At 36.2% G+C, this 25,440-nt stretch overlaps 1 protein-coding gene across 1 annotated transcript; it reads right to left on the bottom strand.

Annotated features, from left to right (window-relative positions):
• Nucleotides 1-223: 223 nt before the first annotated feature.
• LOC114240681 (uncharacterized) lies at nucleotides 224-7,649 on the bottom strand. The gene is made up of 2 exons (XM_028171318.2): nucleotides 7,221-7,649; nucleotides 224-298 (listed from the first exon to the last, which is right to left on the bottom strand). Exon 1 carries the CDS (start codon nucleotides 7,595-7,597, stop codon nucleotides 7,232-7,234), a length of 366 nt encoding a protein of 121 aa, XP_028027119.2. The 5' UTR covers nucleotides 7,598-7,649; the 3' UTR covers nucleotides 224-298; nucleotides 7,221-7,231.
• Nucleotides 7,650-25,440: the final 17,791 nt, after the last annotated feature.

The raw sequence follows: 25,440 nt of genomic DNA on the forward strand, positions 1-25,440 counted from the left end.
TGTGGCCAGGCTGTTAGGGCTTTTTTTATTTTATATAACGTTAAAAAAACTAGACGGATCAACGAGCCCACGGCTTACTTGGTGTAAAGTGACAATTGGAGTCTATAGCCATCATAACGTCAGTGTCGCTGCGGCATAAGATCTAAACCAAAAATGTATTAACCTAAAAACTCACAGCAATCACGTAATTCTTTTATTGCAGGTATAAAAGTAAAAGAATGAGACGAGCTTTTATTTTTAATGATGTATTTAATTAATTTCACTGGGCCTTTCTTCACTGCGGTGTCAGCGTTCGAATCTGCGAACAAAACAGAACAAAAAGTTTCACATAAATCCTGAAAATGAAACAGGCACCCCCCTTCAATGGCGGTCGAAAAACCGTTTGTTAAAACGTGCTCCCTCAACCAGGAAGGAGTATAACTCCGAAACTGGACAATTCTGAGTTATTTACGACTTACAAAATCCTTTACGATTGATGAGTTGGTCTAATGCAGGCTGCACCATATTTATGAAAATAACTTTATAGCATGATTAAATCATATTCTACCAACTTACATTCCTTGAGTTGGCATGAAGTTATGATATGAGGTCGAATTCGCAATATAAATGTTCAAGAGTATACAGAAACTCCCACATTGCGCAGAAAGCAAGACGTAAAATGACCTTCCTTTTTGTTTTCTTTCCTACCTATGCTGATAGCCTTGAGAGGCTATTTCAGCTTCGCCTTAACAAGTGAGTGAGCTCACGAGGCTCAAACCGGAAGTGTCACACACACCGGAACACTGGCCCGAGCAAAAGCAGTGCTTCGCAGAATCTACCACCGGATCGGAAACGCGACCCACTGAGAAGATCCGACGAGAAACTCGGTGGGCTGTGTCTATGGGTTAATTTACTCGTCGAGCCTTTCGTCACAAGCGACAGGTTCGGCGAGGACGGTGACCGGTAGGATCCGTAATGACGTGCTTAGGGCGACGTCGAATGACCTTCCGCGCGACGCAATAAACTATAAAACTTTGCAGAAATAAGAACGTGTACTTCATTTAGCCATAATGAAACTTTGCTATTAAATCCAAAAAGGGTTTTCGAACTTGTGTCATTTTTCTTTTAACTCCATGGAACTGACTTGTGGTCATACATGCATATGTATGGGTCACCGAATCTGAAACGAGATAAATCACAGAGCAGGCGTTATGCACATAACTCTCGGGCTACGGGCCACTTGACATAGCAAGGTCTCCTCTCGTCGAAGAGATAGAATCGGTCATATTTTATCAGAAACTGACACGAGATTATGTGTGTTCTTGATCGGCTAAGATTTAGCACTGGGCACAACTATAAGTGATACTGCTGTGAAAATTTGTGAACTAGATAGGTACAGGTTTATTTAAGGTCACAATGAGATGTGATGAAGCCTCAATAATATTATAAAACATATACCTACCTTACCCTACAGACCGACACGTACGGTTGTCACGGTAAGAAAAGGTTTTTACTGCCTTCGAAAGCAGACGAGCATACCGCCGAGGGAACACGGGTGTGTGGACTTACAATACGCCCTACCACCGTTCTTTGAAGTAATCCCCGTGGAACAATTTTAAATCGTACGAAAATACCTCTACGCCTGAAGCGGTGTAAAGAGACACCAACGTCTACGTTTACAGGATCTAAAAAACGTCATGACATAAGCGAACAAGGTCACTTTATTTTTCGAACTTGGTAACTGTGCAACAAAAAAAGTTGTTGGTGGTATAACTGAACATCGTAGAAATCGTTATTTTATTACAAAATTTTTTTTTTTTACCAACTTCAATCTGACTTAAATCGTAATTTTAATATTCTGTTAGTAAGAAACAAATAGTTGTTAATGGTAAGTTTTTGAGGTACGTACAGTAAGCTAAAAATTATCCAACTTCTTAGTAACAAACATCACTATCATCATCATAGGTATATCATACCTCATAACTATTTCAATTTGACCGACTGTTTGATACTGTTTGATATATTATTCAAAACACGGACAGGTAACATGAAAATAAAAATAAATTAAGAAAAGAAAGTCGTCATGCCTTTTCATTCAAAAGACAAAACTCCCGGTCAATTCGTATCCAGTGATGTGGCTACACCGATGTTCAAATCCTGTAGGTTGCTACTAATTTTTCTAATAAAATACGTAGTTTATGAACTCATTGACACTAATTACTTTCATTATGAAGGAATAGCATCGTGTAACAAACAAACCCGCCAACAAGTACTAGTGATAGAGCGGATTCTGAGCTAGGGTAGAACAAAACTCACCGTGAATTCTGCGTTTTAGTTTGAGTATAAGCGTTCTTACAACGCCGCTTCGATTTGGTGTACAAGGAATAATAATTATTACAGCTTACTGGTCAAACCCTACTCTAACTGTTGTAAAATGAATGAAAAATACCAATCTATTGAAACTATGTACCGTATTATTGATTGACACATGATCATGATTAATTAACGCACAGGTAAGATGATATAAACAAGTAATTAGGAAGATACGACGTCTATTCTTCCGAGCGTTTTGAATAATGTGTTCATCTACCTAGCATAATAGCAATTAAATGTGTTTTGTAAAATAATTTTATTGTGTAAACAAACAAGTATAATCAATTAATCAATATCATTGGTAATATTAAGAGCTGACAGTTTTTAATTGGCATAGGTTTTGTATGTATTGGAGGCATAAGTAAGATAATTTTAATAAATTCATAAAGGTAACCAAATCTATTGGCTCTAATCCCATGTATGCTTCGTAGAAAGCCGAGATTGCGTACGGAGGTTATCAGTGGAACCTAATTTAATTCATTATGCCGCCTCTATGGACCCTTCCGTTCGGTTGAAGCGTCCCTATGCAAAATTCTTTAACTTGCATTATTAATGTGGCCTCGTTAGAGTATCTCGATCCTGGATTGGCGAGATCTATTCCATTTATAATGTGTTCAAGAGACAGCTATTCATCGTAATTTTATTTGGGACGAAGATATAAAAATTGAAAAAGAAAAACTGCCTGCACGGCCTTCACATTCAACCGTCTTCTTGTTTTATGCTTAGATATTATTTTTATTTAATCATTAAAAAAAACCCAAACTCATCGAAACCATAATTAAATTTTTTGTTAGAATATGATATATGTTCAAATGAAAAGGATTCGATAACAACCGGATTATCTTAAATATCAAATGGCTAGTCTAAATTTAAAATATAAGCGGCTTAATTGGACATATTCAAAGTTGTCTTTAGACAAAATAACTAAAATCGATCGGTCAAACTACGCAGAATACCAACTTTATTGTTTTATTATAATTGGTTATTGTAGGTAGTTGGGGGACTTTGAGCTCGATTTGGCCGGTACAACTGACCTGTCTGATTCTACGGTGAAGCAGCCATGGACGCAATTTAAATAATAATTCATTAACACGTTGACTGCCATGTAGGCCACCGGTGCCCTACGCGGCGCACTGAAGTAATTATATCGATTCCTCTCTTCGATCCTTCTTACTAAGGTGCCAGAATTTCTAGTAGATTCTTGGAAAGGTGAATCTGAAGATACTGAGAATATAACACACATTAACATACAAAAGAAGGCGAAGTTAGGTAATCCAGGCGCTTAGTAACAGAAATCGACAATTTTTTTTTTTTTTTTTTTTATTTTTTTTTATTTTTTTTTTTTTATTGCTTAGATGGGTGGACGAGCTCACAGCCCACCTGGTGTTAAGTGGTTACTGGAGCCCATAGACATCCACAACGTAAATGCGCCACCCACCTTGAGATACAAGTTCTAAGGTCTCAAGTATAGTTACAACGGCTGCCCCATCCTTCAAACCGAAACGCATTACTGCTTCACGGCAGAAATAGGCAAGGTGGTGGTACCTACCCGCGCGGACTCACAAGAGGTCCTACCACCAGTAATTACGCAAATTATAATTTTGCGGGTTTCATTTTTATTACACGATGTTATTCCTTCACCGTGGAAATCAATCGTGAACATTTGTTGAGTACGTATTTCATTAGAAAAATTGGTACCCGCCTGCGGGATTCGAACACCGGTGCATCGCTTCAACACGAATGCACCGGATGTCTTATCCGTTAGGCCACGACGACTTCCTAATAAATTACTTCAGTGCGCCGCGTAGGGCACCGGTGACCTAGGCGACAGTCAATGTGTTAAACAATACAATTGATACTTGATGTTCTTGTTTCAACGTCGGTCTACTACATCATATTGTGATTTAAACGGGCCCGGGTAGTCCAGAAAAGCCATATAGGCCATCGGCATAATTCTCGTTTGCCCATTTAGAAAAAAAAAGTCCGTGAAAAATAATAATTCCATTCCAGTACAGTTATAAAGTATCAAAACAGGTTTTCCATCTCGGCCGCAAAAATCACCATAAAGAACAATAAAGCACATAATATGTACGTAATGAAATAAACAGTTGCCCTTTATTTCATTGGAGAATTACGGAACTTAACTCCGATATCCTTGTGATATCGTTGAGATGTTTCAAGCAAACCTGATTATTCTTTGTTTAACAATTATTTGTCTGTCGTTATAATATTTACTAGTGTTCCCCCAGTAGACGACATTCAACTATAATTTATTGAAATTATGACTTTGAACATTATTATGGTTCTATAATCACAAATTTTGCCAAGACTACACTATAGACAAATAATAATAGAGACAAACAATAGTAATCTATTCTCAATTTGAACACAGACTTTAAATAACAAAAGTTTGTCAAACAAAAAATAACAAAAGTTGTATGTATGTGTTGTGTCAAATACAGTGCAGTGTGTGTATTGTTTTTTTTTATTAATTTAATGTATTTCTATGCATAGCTTTAAAAAAATATTAACATTCTGTACTTCTTCTCTATAATCTATATAAGTGTGAGAAATTTCATAGTGCTCCGTCTGCGCAATTTTCGTAAAAAGGGGTACAAAGTTTTTGCTTTGCGTATTAATATGTACTTTATTAAATTTTACATTAGCATTTCTGTTTAACGTACTAAGAATATAAACGAGGATTAACTAACTTATTAGAACACCTTTGCATTTAATTTCGTCCAAAGGATTTGATATTAGAATTGACTTTTTTTCACAACTTGCAAATGCGTTCGGGTATTTTCTCGTTTTGCAATCGTTATTGGCTTGTAAACTAGCAGAAACTAGACGGCTACATGGGCTTAGAGGCGCTTGGACGTTGACCCAGAAGCTCAGTGAGAAGAGGGGCCTGGAGAATATGTTCAAAGTGTTATGATAAACAACAAAGTATAGGAATTTCATATTATTTTTAAAGTGTAGGTCCATCTTCACTAAATACGTTACATACGTCCAATATAATTATTAGCTGGAATAGCCCGTTAAGCTACCATCGAATAGGGAGGAAAACAATTATATTCATATATAATTCTAATATATTAGGGCCGCTTATTTTCACCGTTTTCGTGTATTTCTCATAATTAATCTTTGTGTGCATAGCGTAAATCCGTAATCGAGTTATTATTAGTTGTGTTGTTACCGTAAGAGATCAATTGCCAGGTAGTTTGTGTCCGAATTGGAGAACTTTTTAAACCTGTGTGCTTAGTGCGAGTTTTTTAAAGTTCTCGATAGCGTAAAAGTTAGCTCATATTTGTGTGGAATGGGATCGTTTGAGTACGTTTGCCGCTAGGGGCGCTGTTTCAACTGCATACAAAATTGGGTTAACTTTTACGCTATCGAGAATGTTAAGAAACTCGCACTAAGCACACAGAACGCATTTATAAATGTTTTGAACAAAAATAGGAAGGATACTGCTACATTCGAGTGAAGATCAATTAATACACTTTAGTACGAGTAATTGTGGAAAATATAAAACTTTTGCTGGTTTAAATTTAGTAAACGACATCGTTCCATAATCGTAGAAGTTGTTAACGTTAAGTTTTTTTCTTTAATTCATTGCGTAGACTAGTGGACGAATTCACGGTGCATCAAGCGCTAAGTGTTTACTGGAGGCCACAGTTATCACAAAGCGTCCATCATTACGCAAATTCTAATGTTTATTACACAATGTTATTCCTTCATCGTGGAACTCATTCCTGTGAATCTGTGAAGTACGTATTCCCTTAGAAAAATTGGTAATTACCGGCGGGTTTTGAGTATCGGCATAGCCGCATCGTCTAATAGTATTTATTACTCCGGGCGTCTTATCTTTTAGCGAACAGCGTGTTTCGATAGAATCGATTGCCGTATTAGAACCTCAGCATACTCATATTTCAAAAGGGTATTTTACAGATCGCAGACACCTCTACAATTACGTTATGTGAATGCAGGTAGATTCGAAGTGAATTGTCCCAAGTTTAACAGAATTTCCGGTGCGAGTGTGCGATGGATTGTCAGTGAATACAATAGATATACTTATACTGAGCTGCAAAACGACCATAGGGACATTCAGGGAACCGGTCGATATATTGAGAAATTTTGTAAACAGCCTTATTGGTATTTTCTTCGATTTTCACGCGTCATAGACGAGTGTTTGTCTGTGACTACGAAAATTGAGAAGTATTTGAAACTTCGGAAATAATATATAGACAGTGAAAGACGTGAGATTAAATTTCTTTGAATATCTCGTTGAAACTTTACCAAGGTGGAACGTAATATTCTGAGACAAATGTATCTGGTTATTGACTTCTATATACGGAGTTTCATGTGAATTCGCCAAAGGAATACATTTTCTCAATTGAAACGTAATCACCGTATTGCACACACCTTAGGGGATAGAGTTGTGAGAGAGAGTGTTTTTCGTTATTTCATTATATAAATAACTTTTTAACCATTTTTTTTTAATTTAATACAAAAAAGTTTAAAAATTCGCTCTGTATAAGATATTTATTTCCATACTAATCCCCTTAAGGGAAGGATGCTTGTTTTTTTGTAATAAAATATTTTTAGTAGTCTATGAAACGATAGGAAAGTTCTTTAAAAATTCCAGCTTTTCAAGTTCAGCGATTTGGTCTATGCCCGTCTATGAAATAGTCATAAGCAAAATCATTTTATCATTTAGGTTTTATTAGTCGTAAATAATTTGCATACCCTAATTTAACGCGCTTCGAAGATGATCAATAAAACCAGCGAAAACTGAATTATTGCGAATTGTTTTAAAGTCATATAAAATATGTAGTTAATGAAAATAAAATAAAAGAAAAACTATGTACCTTGTCAATCTTTACCCGAGCGACGCCAATTCAGAAGGCGAGTAGTCCGCGAACATGTTTATATCAGACGAGGAATGTTTGTTTTCAGCGTTCAGTTGAATAATGTCCTTCAAGTTCTGCACGAAGTAAGTGTAACGCAGATTGTATTCGGACTCATCTTTGTATTGCCTCTGGTAGTCCGTAATAAATTTCTTGAACAATTCCGGGGCTTCGTTTAAATTGTACGACGGCTTTTCTAAATTTTCCGAATCACCCCAATAATCTTCCGATTCAGAATTTTTCTTATCACCATTGTTTTCATCATATTTATTAACGTAATCATACGAATAAACTTCGTAAATACATATAGTTAAAGCAATGAATATTATTTTGTTCATATTGCACACGTGCGTAACATACGAGGGATACACGGTATCTGAGAGAATGTACTATTTATACTGTAAACCTGCATCAGGCCTCGTGAACCAGTCTCGGTGTTTTTTGCATTGAAATTATTTTATTAGTATTGTTATATTTTTTTCGTTTTCGACTAAGACATTCATTATCTATTATAAACTATTGAAGCCAAATATTTGAGATATCATCTTTGTAGATACCAAAACGACATTCTTTGATTTACATACATACTAATTAAGCACTTTATTTTATTACTTCGATTGATGGTCACGGCCGAATTGAGGATAATTTGTTACCGGAGCGTATAGACGTCACTACGTAAATGTCGCCATCCACCGTCAAGAGCTGTTCTTCAAGCCGGAATGCATTACTGGTTCACGGTCGAAATTGGTAAGACCGTGGTACCTATAAGTGCAGGCTTACATTATGCCTGGTGATTTATTACTGGTGGTAGGACCTCTTGTGAGTCCACGCGGGTAGGTACCACCACCCTGCCTATTTCTGCCGTGAAGCACTAATGCGTTTCGGTTTGGAGGGTGGGACAGCCGTTGTAACTCTACTGATACCTTAGAACTTATATCTCAAGATGTCTATGGGCTCAAGTAACCACTTAACACCAGGTGGGCTGTGAGCTCGTCCATCCATCTAAGCAATAAAAAAAAATGACTTGCCACCAGTAAATGCCGATTGGCGATCGGAGTACGCTCCTAAAGTATTCAAAAAAGCTTCTGTCTGTTCTCCAGTGAGTCCCTCAGTGATCTGGATATTCTATATTATTCTATGCCGAAACCACGTACCTACCCTCCTCCCTCCTCCTTGCTTCGTATTCCTCATTGCTGAGGGTCGTGACCACCCTTTGGTATCACCTTCGCGCGCACGATCTTTCTCCATCTATTCTTGTCTCTGGCGGTGTGGAGGGCGTTGTGAAACGTGGAATCAAGAGCGGTGCGGATCTGGTACGTACATATCCTAAACTATGCGAATTCTATATTTAAATTACGTAGCATCCTTTTTAACCTCAATCGGATTAAAGTATGATGCGACAATACAATTTAAATGGTGCGATTCAATAAACTGCATAATAATTAGTTTGGCCGTGTTTAATATCATACAAATATAATTATTAATCGTTAGTTTACCGTGACCACTAAGGCTGAAATGAGTTCGATGTTGGATCATAGATGATAGCTCTTGTTCATAGTAAAGATTTGCTTGGCTTCATTTGTATTTATTTATCCATGTAATGGAATTTTTTAAAGTAGTTTTCAATATTTTTAAGATGTTCCATTAACTTTAATGTTTGTGTGAAGAATAGATGATATAAGATACAGATTATATAGTTCACTAAGTAAACTTAGTTCAACGCCACCCGTTGAAGACACAAGTTTGCGTGTTCACTGCGCAGAAGGACCCCTTTGCCATGGTACCGCAATTCTACGGAGTATCCCTGCAGCCTTCCAAGAGTATTGGGATACTTGGGGACGATATATCGAGCAATGTCCAATTTCGGAGAAATTTGGAGGGCAAAGACAAGTTGGCGTCAAAAATGCTGGGAGTCTTTAACAGCAGTACTTCACGCCTGGATAAAGACTTTTGCTCTACAAAGCACAGGTCCGGCCTCGCCAAGAGTACTGCTCCCACCTCTGGGCGAGGGCTCCCAAATACCAGCAACCATTCCATTTGACTCCATACAGAAGAGGGCCGTTCGGATTGTCGATAATCCCATTCTCACGGATCGTTTGGAACCTCCGGGTCTTCGGTGGGACTTCAGTTCCCTCTGTATTTTGTATCGTATGCTCCATAGGGAGTGCTCTGAGGAATTGTTTGAGATCATCTCGTTTTTACCATCGCACCGCCTGCCACCGGGGTAGAGTTCATCCATACTACCTGGAACTATTGCGGTTATCCACAGTGCGTTTCCTGAGATCTTTGTTTTTTATTTTTATATTGCTCAGATGGTTGAACAAACTCACAGGCCACCTAGTGTTAAGTGGGTACTGGAGCCCATAGACATCTACAACGTAAATGCGTCACTCACCTGAAGATATGAATTCTAAGATGAAATAAATGCTACTGTTAGTAAAGTCATAGATTGGATGAATAAGAATAACTTAAAAGCTAATTTAGACAAAACAAGATATATGCAACTCTATAATAGACACAAGTTTATTAATAACTTAAATATAACTTATAATAATAACACACTAAATGAATTTAATAGCATAACATTTTTAGGATTAAATGTGGATAATCAATGTAGTTGGAATCTTCACATAGATAGTATTTGTAGTAAAATTAATCGATTCTCATATGCACTTTGGCGACTTACAAAAATATGTAATCCAAAAACTGCATTACAGGCCTATCATGGATATGTCGCCTCAAATATCAGATACTGTATACCCCTCTGGGGAAATTCTAGTCACATAAATAGAGTGTTCATTGCACAGAAGCAATGTATTCGTGCTATGTGCAATATTCATCCTCTGACTTCTTGTAAACCATTCTTCCAAAAACATAATATTTTGACTGCACCATCCATATATATATATACAAGAATGTTGTTTGTTTGTTAAAAAGCACCCACAATTATATAAATCGTATGGTGAGTACTGTCAATTTAATACAAGATACCCTACTAAACTCATGTTACCAAATATAAATACTCGCTACTACCATACAAACTGTTATCCTATGACTATAAGAATATTTAATAAGATACCAAACAGCATAAAAGATCTTCCACTAACTCAATTTAAAAGAAAATTATGTTTATGGCTAATAGATAAGGCTTATTATAGTGTGCAAGAATTTTTAAATGATAAATGTTGTACATAATAAAATATTAGAATAAGAAGTGATAGAATGTAAAAATAGATAGATTTAGTAAATTTTGTGTTAGAATTAATATAAAAATAAGTTAAATTTTCGCATGCCTAAACAGGCGAAATATATGAAAGTATGTCCTATATCCACAATATCTTGTAAACTATATTTCTGGCGAATAAAGATTTTCTTCTTCTTCTTCTTCTAAGGTCTCAGTTTTTACAGTACGGCTGTCCCACCTTTCAAACCGAAACACATTACTGCTTCACGGCAAAAATAAGTGGGGTGGTGGTACCTACCCGTTCGGGCTCACAAGACGTCCTACAACCAATAATTACGCAAATTATAATTTTGAGGGTTTGATTTTTATTACATGATGTTATTCCTTTTCCGTGGAAGTCAATCTTGAACACGTACGTAAAGTACGTATTTCATTAGAAAAATTGGTACCCACCTGCGGGATAAGAACACCGATCTTTTTTGCCACTTACCATCCGGCTTGGAATGAGCTTCCCTCCACGGTATTTCCCGAGCGCTACATATCCTTCTTCAAACGAGGCTTGTGGAGAGTATTAAACAGTAGGCAGTGGCTTGGCTCTGTCTCTGGCTTTGCTGAAGTCCATGGGGGACGGAAACCACTCACCATCAGGTGGGCCGTATGCTCGTCTGCCTTCAAATGCAATAAAAAAATAAAAAAAATAAAAATAAAATATAATTTTGCCCGTATACCCTGGCCAGGATCGGGAGAAGAAAAAATGATTATTTTCGTTTTCAAACGGTGTTTTCTTTACCTTTTATAATTTTAATTTATATTTTCTACGGAACCATTTTGTGGACTTGTTTTTACGTAGGTTGCTTTTTGTACATCCTGTTAAGTTCTAAAAACATTTCCAAGTTTACACGATAAAACCGTCGTGTTATCAATTAGCATTTTCCGAAACTCGTCTAGTGAGATTTTTTTCTGTTGTATTATATTAATATATTTGATCTGGTAACTAAAATACTTGACGATCGTGTTTGCAGCTTATACAAAAATTATACAACTTAAACATTAAGACATCTTTATTTTATTTTATAGGTGATGTTCTTTGAATGCAAAGCAAAAAAACCTTACATTTTTGTCGAAGGAGGGATAAATGTTACAGCTTGCATTGAAGCGTGAATGTGTTAGAAATGGACATTACGGATTTAAGCGTCTGTCGAATTTCACCGGGATCCCTAGTTGCTCGGTCTTCCACGATTCTTAGACAGTCATCGTGGCAACCAAGGCCGATTTATTTTTGTTTTTACTTTTTTTCTCCTTACCTGTTCGCTGCTAAGCTATTCAGCTACGCCCGGACGAGTAGGTGAGCTCACGGGCTCAACCTGAGAGAATTTGCTAACACTAGCCCTAGCAAGAGTAGTGATTCGCAAAATCTGCCACCGGATCGGGATCGCGACCGCGATCGGGATCGCGACTTAGAAGATCCGGCGAGAAACTCAATGGGATGTGCCTATAGGTTAGTTCACTCGTCGTAATCGACGAGTTCGATGAGGATGGTACTAGAGAGCCCTAAAAGCACCGATATTGAATCCGGAGGTTCCGACAAGACATGTTTCGTGTGACGGCGGCTTTACGTGGTGGATTTTTAATTCACCATCCTACCTATTTATGACACAAACCAGTCAGTTTGACGGATAGGAGGATAGTAGTTATTATAACACAAGAGAAATTTTTACCTCATGATTCAAGATGGTTACATTATCGTGCCTATGTGTTCTTGTGATAGCTTAAGAATAAGAAACCCACGATGTAAGCTGCAAAAGCCTACAAGCGATGAATTCTAAATAAAACCACATCATTTCATTAAACCTTGTTTTGTCGAGAAAAAATGTTAGAGGTTTTTTTTAAAGCTGCAAAAGTCGGCCAGTCTCGTTCTTTAACAAAGAAGCATATTTTATTGTCTGTAGATTTTTAATTTTAGTGTAACGTCGGCCCAGTGGCGAGGAGAGATAAACAGACAAAGGTTTATCAGCTCATTGCAGGGCCGTAACCAGACAATCGAATATAAAATTAAAAAATAAAAAACACAAAGAAGCTCTCAGGGGCAACGTTGGCGAAAAGCTTACTATTCATAATACGTATATTCTTTATACATAATATACTACTAAGCAATTTTACTAATAACTATACTATGGAACATTAGCGCCCCGCAAAAAATCCTTGGTGCTTAATCTACAAATCGATTTGCACCAAATTCTGATCCTAATATTTCTTAGATATTTATTAAATCGTATTTGTGGACGTTATTAATTTTTCTCAACTACAGTCCTGTTTAGACTGTAGGCACGTAGACTTTCAAAGCCGCCGAATTACGTTGTGGCGGAACACGACTTGGCTCAGTCTTATCTGTCAACAAAACATTACCTGTTATCTAACGAAAGGGTTTGTGAAAATATGAGGGTAGAGTTCGTTACGGCACGGCCATAAACAATATTGCTGATGCATCTTTATGTATTTGTAGGCTAAAAAATGCGTAGAAACAATTAATGTATTGTTTGATACGTAATCCGTTGGTATGGCTTTAATCACTTGATCTGCACTTGTTACATATGAAGCATCGACCGACTTTCTCCTTTTTTTATATTAATTGTTTTTTTTTTACAAAACACTAATTATTTATAACATACTTTTTGCCTATGATAAAGAAAACTAAGACATCCAAAAATTATGACAAAAAAAAGCACGTACACACAAAACAAATGCTTAAATAAATTTTGTGTGTTGTGAAGAAATTTGGTCAAATTCTGATTTAGTTGAATTAAATATTAATATTTAGATCTCAAATGTCGTTATCACTTTCAGTTACGACTACAAATAGTCGAACTTGTATAGTCAGAACATGTCCACGTATAACGTTTTTATAAACGAAAACTTCAGTGTTCGTAACGCCAGAATTAATCTACTACAAATTATATTTAAGCTGTTAAAATGGTTTTAATCGTAAAAATGTTTCTCTGTTTGTGTTCCACTTGAAGTTGAAGCTCCGAACAACCCGTCATAGCTGTAGTCGTCGTATCTTTTGACGTGACAACGTCTTATAATTCGATGGAGCCGGCTGCACGCACGAAAAAACATGACTCATGAGGCGTTCCATTTAAGGCTTGAAGTACAAGCGAGAGCGCGCAACGAGCGACAAAGAGGCCTCCGCGTTCGGCAGCGTTCGACATCTGTCTCTCTCCTACTTGAGTGAGCGATGCATCCGTGTGGACAGCTGCTATACAATAATACATTTACATGTTTTCGTCAAGTATAAAGTTCAGTGAAAAGTGAATGTGGTGTCAATTGTTTATAGCAACGATAATTGCGATATTTGAAAAACGAAACCATTCCATCAGTATTTTCTTATGACGTTGTCACGTTCAACTATCGTCAGTAAACCGACTTTACAGACAACAGATTTTTTTTATTTGCATAAATTTATTTTATCTATTTGTACAGCCTGATCTTGAATAATATTACTAACTAATAGCTATCCATAAATTGCAAGGACTGAGAGTTCTCAGTTAATTAGTTAATTGAGGTGAGCATTGTAAAAAAAATAACAAAATAACAACCTCTATTATAGATAGGTGGAGGCATTCATGGTTTATTTATTTATTGACTACGGTAAATATCAACAAATGATGTTGAGTAGTAGTAGGAAGTCATATGAACCCGTACGAGTATGTAGCACCCGAACATGCTACCCATTTCCACTTTTTTTCCTACCTATACTGATAGCCTTGAGAGGCTATATCAGCTTCTCCTTGACGTGTAGGTGAGCTCACGGGGCTCAAACCGAGTGTGTTGCTAACACTTACCGTAGCAAGAGCAGTGCTTCGCAGAATCTACCACCGGATCGGAAACGCGACCCACTGAGAAGATCCGGCGAGAAACTCTCTATGGGTTAATTCACTCGTCGAGCCCTTCGTCGCAAGCGACGGGTTCGACGTGGACTGTGACCGATGCTTGTAGTACTTAAAAGCACCGTTAATGGATCGGGAGGATCCGTAATGAAGTGTGATTTCCACAGCGAAGCAGTAATGCATTTCGTTTTGAAAAACGGGACAACCTATACAAGTGAGATTCAGACATGTCTCGAGGTGGGTGATAGTATTCACGTGTGTATTGTCTATTGTTCTTAGTATTGTCTATGTGTCATCAGGTCTTCTTTCTCTTGCCCTTAGTCTACAGTATGTAGGGTCGGCGCAACGTGCTCTCTTATAATTCTGCATAGGGATTTAGTATGAGCTTTACGATCGGCTGCCTGCCAGATGTAAACTCTCGTTGTTTCATATCTCTAGTAGTAGATAGTAGTAGTAGTAGTAGTAGTAGTAGTAGTAGTAGTAGTAGTAGTAGTAGTAGTAATAGCAGCAGCAGTAGATCACTTATGGTGATTCATTTACTTCATTCATTTTTGGTTCGGTGATATGCATTAACATTTATGCTAAAATTTAAAATTTTATATGCCTAAACAATAAGAATCGACGACTAAGACATTTTACATTCGTTTTTCTGTATTTCCACTATGTAAACCGTAGTAAAACGAGTAACTAAGTAACGAGTTTACTGGTGGTAGGACCTCTTGTGAGTCCGCACGGGTAGGTACCACCACCCTGCCTATTTCTGCCGTGAAGCAGTAATGCGTTTCGGTTTGAAGGGTGGGGCAGCCGTTGTAACTATAATTGAGACCTTAGAACTTATATCTCAAGATGGGTGGCGCATTTACGTTGTAGATGTCTATGGGCTCCAGTAACCGCTTAACACCAGGTGGGCTGTGAGCTCGTCCACTCATTTAAGCAATAAAAAAATAAAAAAATTAATACCGGATACGCCGTGACTTCGTACAACCATCTATTCAATAAATAAATACATTTAAGTAAGTGTTTAGCGTAACCTTTCAATAACGACAACATGAATGGCGTCACCCACCTTGAATGTCAAAGTCTCATTTGTATCGCATTAAAATTTTATGATGGCTAATCCACTCTACAAACTTGTTTCGCGCAGGAATAGACAGAACGGTACACACCCGTAGTACACTTTGCTCCGGTTACCGTCCTCGTCGAACCCGTCGCTTGCGACGAAGCGCTCGACGAGCGAATTAACCTATAGGCACAGCCCACAGAGTTTCTCGCCGGATCTTCTCAGAGGGTCGCGTTTCCGATCCGGTGGTAGATTCTGCAAAGCACTGCTCTTGCTAGGCTCAGTGTTAGCATCACTCCGGTTTGAGCCCCGTGAGCTCACCTACTAGTTAAGGTTACGCTGAAATAGCCTCTCAAGGCTATCAGCTTAGGTAGAAAAAAAAAACACTTTGTGACTTTATTTACCAGACTCCTGTAACATAAGCGTCCGAAAATAGGTTGACAAACGAACCATTCGGAGACCAAGAACACAAAACTTCGGCATGCAACCGAAACATTTTTGTACTTAGAAACTGTCCCGCTCGGGGGTCATTCAGGCACAATGTTTAGACATTCAGACGTGACCCTTGGCTATAAACGTGAAAGTTTTATGTAAATGCGACTCTCTTGTGGCAGCCATCCGTCCGTATTGTATAAGTTGACTAATAAATTAGTTCGCCGCGCTAAGAGATAAGTAAGCCGAATAAAGGATTACCTTGTTTCGGGCGTGCTTGGGTTGGAGGCTACGGAATACGAAAATAAACTGTGAAGTAATGCCGGGGAGGCATGCGGTCTCGTCACTTTGTCACCATAGTGAGTCTGACTAAGGTGAGATTAAAATAAGACGTACATTAGATGCCGAATTAAAGCTATATTTGCCTAAACTTGAAATTATTTTTAGTGTTTTTGCCGCGCTTGCGATATTGTCGTTCTGCTCAAATTCGGCAAGCTGTTCATATAATTACAACAATGTAATTAAATGATATTAACAAATCCACTATTGTTGTTCTGCCTATTCATGCTTACAGGTACTTACTTGTGCGTGGCGGCATGTATTGTTCAATTGAAAGATCAGCCCGGCCTCATGTCTCAAGGTGGGTTGCGGCATTTACATTATATCTTTTGATAACGATTTCACGTCATCTGAACTGTGAGCTCGGTCGTATACGCATAAGAACAGTACAATAATATAATACTAAAATATAAATGCATTAATATTAAAAGTGTAAGTTGAGTTTTAAATTTTAATACAAAATTCATTAAATTTGAATAAAACCTTTGCGGTACTAAAAGCGAGCATTTCAGATATGAAACTAAAATAACATCTATATTAATGAATACTAAATAATAAAAACGTTGTAAAACTTTATAACGTGCACTAAATATAAATTTTAGGTGAAGATAATAAATCCTACAGGCCCAGCTACAAATTTATCTCGCACTGCTAACTTAAGCGAGGCTGTATACTTGTAATAGGTCGTTAGGGAAATATAGCGAAACATCTGCGTTCAGCTAAACTCCACTAACCCGCTAGACGCCGATTTTTTGCCCACTTTTACTGTCCGCGAGTAAATAATATACTAAGTGACAAACGTCTCATTCCTTTTTATTCCCGGGAACCCTTGAACCGTACAAATTGCGGACAATTTTCGGGGTCGTTTACCACGCGTCGGCTCGCCATTGATACGATCCTAAAATTCATAAACAAATATAAACTTACTATAAGCACACGAGTTTGTTTTTCTTTAGGCTTAACGAATTCACTTGTAGTTATTTAGGAAATTTGTCTTTTCACTTTAATTTTTTTTAATTACAGCTGTTCTTTGTTATTACTGTAAAATTATCTTACATAGAAATCGTTTTATCCGATAATGTTTTGTAATGTTACATTTAAATAAAATCATTCGCCCTCAGTACGTCACTGCATACATAGTATAAGATACAACAAACTAGCCTGTATCGTGGCCTCTGTTTGTAATTTTTGGTTCCAATAGGTCCCCGGGATTGTCTCGGGGCGTGTTTTTGTCAACAGTCACGTCCCGAACGGTTGCTTAATCATGAATGACACGTTTACGTATTCAGTGAGCTCGTCCCGCCAGCTAACGAGAAGACGAGATAAGTTTACAAAGGTCGTAATCTCGAATTCCCGATGGCTTTTAGTCTGAGCGTTGATTATCCAGGATTTGAAATTAACATATTAGCGAATGCTGGGCGTTCACCACACGTCGCGTTCGCGGTGTAAAGCAGCGTTTAAATGCGTAATATGCGGAGCGTCTCGTGATGCCCATTGACAGATATAAGAGAAATAATTTACTGCGCACTAAATTCACGTCAGCAGGATCGGGGATGTGCTTGTTATTTACCTAAGGCGTTGAACTTTGTTCATAGTCTTGTAGGCCTTGCATTAAATTACTTGTTTACATACATATAGGTAATAGTGACATGCAAAAAAACTTTCAAATTAAAAATATGTTTAACGTTCCAATTTGATTATCTCATCTTATACCGAACTGGATACACATATGTAAATATTATAATACATTTGAAAATATGCAGAGAAGTGCATTTAGAGCTTGAATTAATTAATCAAGGACATTGACTTCGATCGGGGATCATACGCAGCTCGATATCAACCACCTCATAAGGCGAAAGCAAGGCTAATATCAACTATTTGGCAGTATCTGTCATAGAATCCAAGATATTTGAAGAAAACCTCAATTCTACCAAGGATTTTTAAGAGAAGTTGATATATAAATACAATTTCCGGATAACAACATACGGGCTAATGTACCCGACATTATCCGGTGGACAGATAGTGGGTAAATCAGTTCTGTGGATGATTTTTTCTTTCTCATTTACTCCGTATTATTACTAGGTTATATTACTAGCTAGACTAATATTATTATTAAAAATGTAAATATTACCAATATGACTGCATTGTTTCTTGGGTACCTCGAAATCTGAGTTCAATTCGCGGTCTAAGCTAGTCTTTTTGTGAAATATATAATTAAGAATTGTGGGTGTAATAGTTTATATCTCGCAAGTGTTTTTGGTAAAAACCTTTCTTTGCGCCTTTGATTATGGTTAGTTTTAGTGTTTATTGATGATGACTATGTAAAAGAAGATGACTGTGTTTAATTTTTTTTTAAATAAAGTTATTTTAAAGGCCTGATCTGATTCACGAAGTGATATGAACATTAAAAAACCTTTAAATACAAAATAGTTTTTCTTCGATTTTCTCGAGTCGTATACATAATTAAATCTATTTTTACGGTTTAATCTCGAAGACTGACCATCCGTGACCACTAAAGCTTTAAGGTATTCGAAACGACGAAAAATAATGATAATGAAAAAAGGTGAGATTATATCGAAAAATTAATGTTAATTACTTTGAATAGTTACTGCAGACAGAATTTTACGACAAAACCTAATAAATTATCGCATATAATATGATACTCAAATACTTCGTGTATATTCGGCAGTGCAATTTATGGCGCGGTATTTCTGATACTAAGCAGCTACTTAGACCCTTTAGTAATGAAGCAAAATGAAGGTCCGTGGAGGTCCGAAGGGTCGTGAGTTTGATTCCTACATCGGGCCAACATTCGTGTGATGAACAGGTTTGTTTGCTCTTTCTCAGAATTTCGCGCTAAGCTCAAGTGGCTGCCAATTCGCCTTTGTCGGAATGCTCATATTCTTTCTTTGCTCTATACTGTTCTATTTAATCCTTCTTCTCCTTCTTATCTCAAAAGACGCTTTGAGTTTATCCGTGATGCACATACCATATCCCTGAGATCAACGGACAACATGCAATTAATGATGCCAGTGCATTCGACAAGGTTCTGCGATCATTCCTTTACCGTTCAAGCTATTCGTTTGTGGAATGCTCTCCCGGTACGTATATATGGGCGCAAACGCCACTGTTGGCAATAATTAAAATAATAATATATAGTTTAGTTTATTATATGTTAATATTTATTTATTATTAGCAATAAAACTGTTATTCTACCATATTTAATAATTAGCAGACACTGTTTTGATGTGAAAATGTTCAGAATATGTTAAATGTTAATATTATTGTTTAAAAACACAAATGACTGTATAAATGATTAAATATGAATAAAGCATAAATATTAATAATAATTTATATTATAATTAACAGTACTAATAATTTAATTAAGTATTGTAATTGTTATGCAATGATGTTGTTGGCGCCATCTATTATTAGGCTGGATAATAACAATGTTAGTTAATATTACTTAAAAGTAATTCATGTAAAGTAAATTAAATGTGAGTCATGTAAAATCACTAAAATATGTATTTTGAATATTAAGCTATGTTTTGTGAATTGTTTCGCAGTAATTACATTTGTTTGTATAAAAGAAGTTGTAGTTGCTATAACCAACACAAAATGGCTAATTGTGTAAAAACCACTGAATAACTCAGGCGTAGCTTTTTGTTGTAAACAAGTAATGTTAAAGTTTTATAGAATTGTATTGTATTTTCATTGTAAAAGAACTTATGTGTGTAAATCCTGGCTTAACGCTGACATCAGAAGTGGGATCACAGCCCCAAAATTAATCGTAAGCCCCCGAATGAAGTAACCCACTGTTGAAGAAGTGATGGGTCTCTCAACCTGTATTAAAAAGGCGAAAAGTGATGATAGCTGCAAATGCTGTACCCTTGTGGTGGCATTATAACTTTTATTTGCCGCCGTTCAACTCCGATGAGGGCGTGACATCAATACCGATGCGGAAATGTGGACGAAACTATCATGAAGCTAATTGTTTCATCGCATGAACATCGAGTTCAAAAGAGCAAGCAAGACATAAGCCGATATCTGGTCTTTGTATTGAACCGCATTGGAGCAAGCGAGGGACGAACTGATCCATGCATTCAGTAAGGATGTGGATATTTAAAATGAGTTCTAGACCGTGGATATTTTGGAAAAACTACTGACGCTGAGATGGTAAAAATACTGATTTCAGGTATTTATCTTAAATTTATTCGATCCAAGTTATTGAGAAATACGCTGTGGTATGTATTTCGCTTCCTAAATAATATCGATTCTAAAAACGTTCCGAAAGCGTCAAATTGAAAATATACTGTAAATATAATGTTAATAATCTAAACATAACTCAGTTTTATCACAATCACATAATGATTCCTTCAGTTTTCGTGGCACTTTTAGTAACACTAAGGTTTTAAATGTGGTTACTGCGTCACTTGCGTCATTTCGAGAAAACTTGTTACCGCCGTCAAGATGACAAACGTATCACCTGGTATCACCACAAATAAGACTTAAATCATTGCAGATCTAGTTTAGTAAGCTAAACAACTTCATGTAAAGTTTTTGAGCATAAAGGGTCAACTAATAAGACTTAAGTCATTGCAGATCTAGTTTAGCAGGCTAAACAACTTCATGTAAAGTTTTTGAGCATAAAGGGTCAACTAATAAGACTTAAGTCACTGCAGATCTAGTTTAGCAAGCTAAACAACTTCATGTAAAGTTTTTGAGCATAAGGGGTCAACTGATTTCAAAACAAAGCATTGTGACTTTTAATGGAAAAAAATACTAGAACTATTATAGAATTTCATATGGTAATCATAATCATATGGTAATACTGACAGTCTTGCTGACATCCTAATAGGTTTTAATCTTTTAAAAATAACTTCTCAGTGTTGCACTCTTTGAAGAGAACTTATCTATTTTTATAAGTTTCTATCCAGTGAACGCTCAAGTTTGGAGTCATTATTCAATCATCATGTAACTTTTGCAAATCATGTCTCATAGATGGTGATCAGGCAGATAAAAGTTGGATTTGAAATAATTAATTTGAATAGGATAGTACAACGCTGTACATACTGTATGTCTCCTGTTTATTGTGAGGAGTTCAAGCATATTACAATACAAATAAACTTTTAATAAAATGTCATAATAAGAGACAGCTCATCCCTGTTCAGTAGCTCCATATTATTACTTTTCCTTTCATAATTATTTATTTTTGGATGAGTGGGTGATTAACTCTCTGCACCCTAGGTTTCTAGTGGGGATGCCAATTTATTATTAGTCAAGAAAAAGGATTGCACAGATCTCTGTATTGATTTCTGCTTTAAAAATCTTAGTTACATTTTTGGAACCCTGTCACTTTTAAAAAAATCACCAAGATAAAAGATAATTCAGGAGTTTCAAAAACTTGTGAACAGTATGAAATTCAGTACCACATTATTGCAAAGAGAGAGAGCATGGTCAACAGGCATGCTGAACTATTGATGGGTCATAAATGTCACATGTTTATAAAATATAATTTAATAAGCTCTAACAGGCAGCTTTAAGAATTACAGTTGATTAAAAGCTACAGCACAAAAATAAAACAAAAATGCAGAGGCATTAGGAGGATGATGTTCCCTACCTGCCATTAAAATAAAGCAAATTGGAAATGGTCTGCTGAATGATGAATTAGGGGAAGTTGAATCAGCTGGTGAGAAATGGATGGACGAGCGGTCTCTACCATCCAATGTGTTTTGATAAAGGTAAAGGTAAAGGTTTGGTAATGGTAAAGGTTTGATACAGGTAAATCTATCCTCTTAATGTCAGAGGATTCTGATAATTGAAAAATTGACCGTATGGGCAGAGAGATTTGTTCTGCTGTAAAATGATTGATAATTTGTTAAAGTGGCTACTTTTATTTTCCTATCCAATTATCCTTCCTAAAACGCTGGCGGGCCACCATGCGAATCCTTAATCCTGGTCTTGTTGGCTAGATCCCGTATGGGTGATGCCTTATGAGTTGGCTAGATCTCGTATGGGTGATGCCTTATGAGTTGGCTAGATCCCGTATGGGTGATGCCTTATGAGTTGGCTAGATCCCGAATGGGTGATGCCTTATGAGTTGGCTAGATCCCGTATGGGTGATGCCTTATGAGTTGGCTAGATCCCGAATGGGTGATGCCTTGTGAGTTGGCTAGATCCCGAATGGGTGATGCCTTGTGGGTTGGCTAGATCCCGAGAGGGTGATGCCTTGTGGGTTGGCTAGATCCCAAGTGGGTGATGCCTTGTGAGTTGGCTAGATCCCGAGAGGGTGATGCCTTGTGAGTTGGCTAGATCCCGAGAGGGTGATGCCTTGTGGGTTGGCTAGATCCCAAGTGGGTGATGCCTTGTGAGTTGGCTAGATCCTGAATGGGTGATGCCTGGTAAGTTGGCTAGATCCTGTAAGGGTGATGGCTTGCGAGTTAACTAGATCCGTACGGGTGATGCTTTGTGTGTTGGGTAAATCCCGTTGGGTAATCCTCTTGTGTGTTAGCTAGATCTCGTAAGGGTGAATGGTGCCTTGTGTGTTGGGTAGATCCCAGTAGGGGATATGCCTTGTTTACTGTTATGTGAAATGCTAAAACAGCGCAAGGGACGCGCTGGAATCAGTATGGCCGTATGGGCGCAAACGCCACTGTTGGCAATAATTAAAATAATAATATATAGTTTAGTTTATTATATGTTAATATTTATTTATTATTAGCAATAAAACTGTTATTCTACCATATTTAATAATTAGCAGACACTGTTTTGATGTGAAAATGTTCAGAATATGTTAAATGTTAATATTATTGTTTAAAAACACAAATGACTGTATAAATGATTAAATATGAATAAAGCATAAATATTAATAATAATTTATATTATAATTAACAGTACTAATAATTTAATTAAGTATTGTAATTGTTATGCAATGATGTTGTTGGCGCCATCTATTATTAGGCTGGATAATAACAATGTTAGTTAATATTACTTAAAAGTAATTCATGTAAAGTAAATTAAATGTGAGTCATGTAAAATCACTAAAATATGTATTTTGAATATTAAGCTATGTTTTGTGAATTGTTTCGCAGTAATTACATTTGTTTGTATAAAAGAAGTTGTAGTTGCTATAACCAACACAAAATGGCTAATTGTGTAAAAACCACTGAATAACTCAGGCGTAGCTTTTTGTTGTAAACAAGTAATGTTAAAGTTTTATAGAATTGTATTGTATTTTCATTGTAAAAGAACTTATGTGTGTAAATCCTGGCTTAACGCTGACATATACGACATGCTGAAACATTAAATTCGTTCAAACGCCTCATTAAGGAGCATTTTTTAAATATTATTCAACCAATTTAATATGTGATAAAGTTGATTTCTGAAATTGGTATCTAATTCAATTGTATATGTTTCAATGGTATTTTAAGTATCTTTTATATGTAAATTGTTTATTCTTATTTATGTGTAAAGAAGCAAAATTTAATTATTATTATTAGATTTTTTTTATTTTTATTAATTACTAGCTGACCCGGCAGACTTCGTAGTGCCTCAATCGATAAATAAAAGACCTAAACTTTTATATAGAATAAACTTAAAACAAACAAAAGGAATCCGTCCGACGGGGGACACGTCAAAGGGAAAACAAAATTGTTATTTTTATTTAATTCCGAGAATTTTCATATTTTTATACCTTTTAAACCTTCTCTGGACTTCGACAAATAATTCAAGACCAAAATTAGCCAAATCGGTCAAGCCGTTTTCATGTTATGTCGTGACAACGGAAAACGGGTTTCATTTTTATATATATAGATTATTATATTATAATACTTTGTGTATTAATTGTATGTATATTTATGGAGATATGTATGTGTATATGTATGTGTACATTATCTAAGTATAAGTATACTTATTCGACATACGAAAACAGTGTGAACGTTTCCGTACATATGTATGTTTGTGCAGAGGATTGGTCTCTGGCGTTGTACACATTGCATATATCGGGTTACCGGTTTTAATACGAACTTCGTGGTGCGTACAAATTCCTACGTTGAGCTACCTATATAATAAGTTTTCAGATGAAAATCGTTTTATTTACGAAAACATATCCAGAAACAATTAGATTTGATTTGGAAATTATGTACAAAAAATTTTGTTGTAATAGTTATTATTACTAGTAATCAATTCAATACGCGGATGAATAAGAAAAAAAAACGTTTGACAATATTATTTTGGTTGAGAGATTAAGTCCTAGACTTCATTCAAATAGAAATATATTATAGATTAAATACATTGAAATTAATTATTTCATAGGACTGTTTAATGGCAAGTAGCTAAATGTTATTTTCGATTAAAACAGCCTTACAATATCTGCGAGCATCAGTATTTATCGTAATTATTAGGATATTGCTAATAAATTGTGTTATTATTGTCGTAAATTAAATATTATTTTTAGTGAGAAGATGACTAAAAAAATAGTAGGTTTTCAGTCGAACATTTTCAAATACTCTTCTTATTCTTATTTATCAACGTGTTAAATTCAATCCTTCAAAAACGGTACGATCATAATAATTCTGCCTAATGTACCGTAAAGCAGTCATGATTTCCGGTTGACTTGATAGTGCGTTAAATACTTAAAAATGAGATTATAATCTCCAGTTGCAAAGTCAGAGGCCGTTTTCAAGTTGTGATGTCCACGAGAATTTGATAACCATTTAACATGAGCCGTGTCCGTGAGATTGTCTACCCTCCGAAAGCAATAAAAGAAAATGAAGCATTCCGAATTTACGAAAAGCTTTTTGGAATTAACGAAATGTTATTAGGCTGTTATTTTACATTTTACTTTACCTATTAGGTAAAAGGGAATAATAATTTCATTAATAATTCCGTGGAAGAGGGTAAATAGAACGGAATGGTAAACATTTATTCAATTTAGGCTCTGTTTAACTTTTGCGCAAGACTTATCTGGGAGATTAATTCATAAAACGAACTCTTTAGTAATACAATATTTACTGGGTCTGAGGCGAGGTTTTAGATGCTCAAAAAGATAAAGACAAAGCCAATTAACAATGAAACCACAAATAGTAAAATATTCGATTTAATCATCGTTTTTGAAAGTCTACACCTAAATTAGTTTATCCAGTTTTAACGAGTCGTAGGAATAATTCATATTTAATTTTATTAATTCATTTGCGTATCTTATATGCGACGTGTCGAACACTTTCGAATATTTTGGTAGTCACGTCACGAACGCGAGATAAAGAAACAAGCGATAAAAGT

This window comes from Bombyx mandarina, chromosome 17 (genome assembly GCF_030267445.1).
Source record: "Bombyx mandarina strain Sakado chromosome 17, ASM3026744v2".
In the NCBI taxonomy this organism is placed as follows: domain Eukaryota; kingdom Metazoa; phylum Arthropoda; class Insecta; order Lepidoptera; family Bombycidae; genus Bombyx; species Bombyx mandarina.

What these genes read in the sequence shown, in the direction of transcription:
- LOC114240681 (XM_028171318.2), bottom strand. Translation starts at nt 7,597, where the DNA reads ATGAACAAAATAATATTCATTGCTTTAACTATATGTATTTACGAAGTT.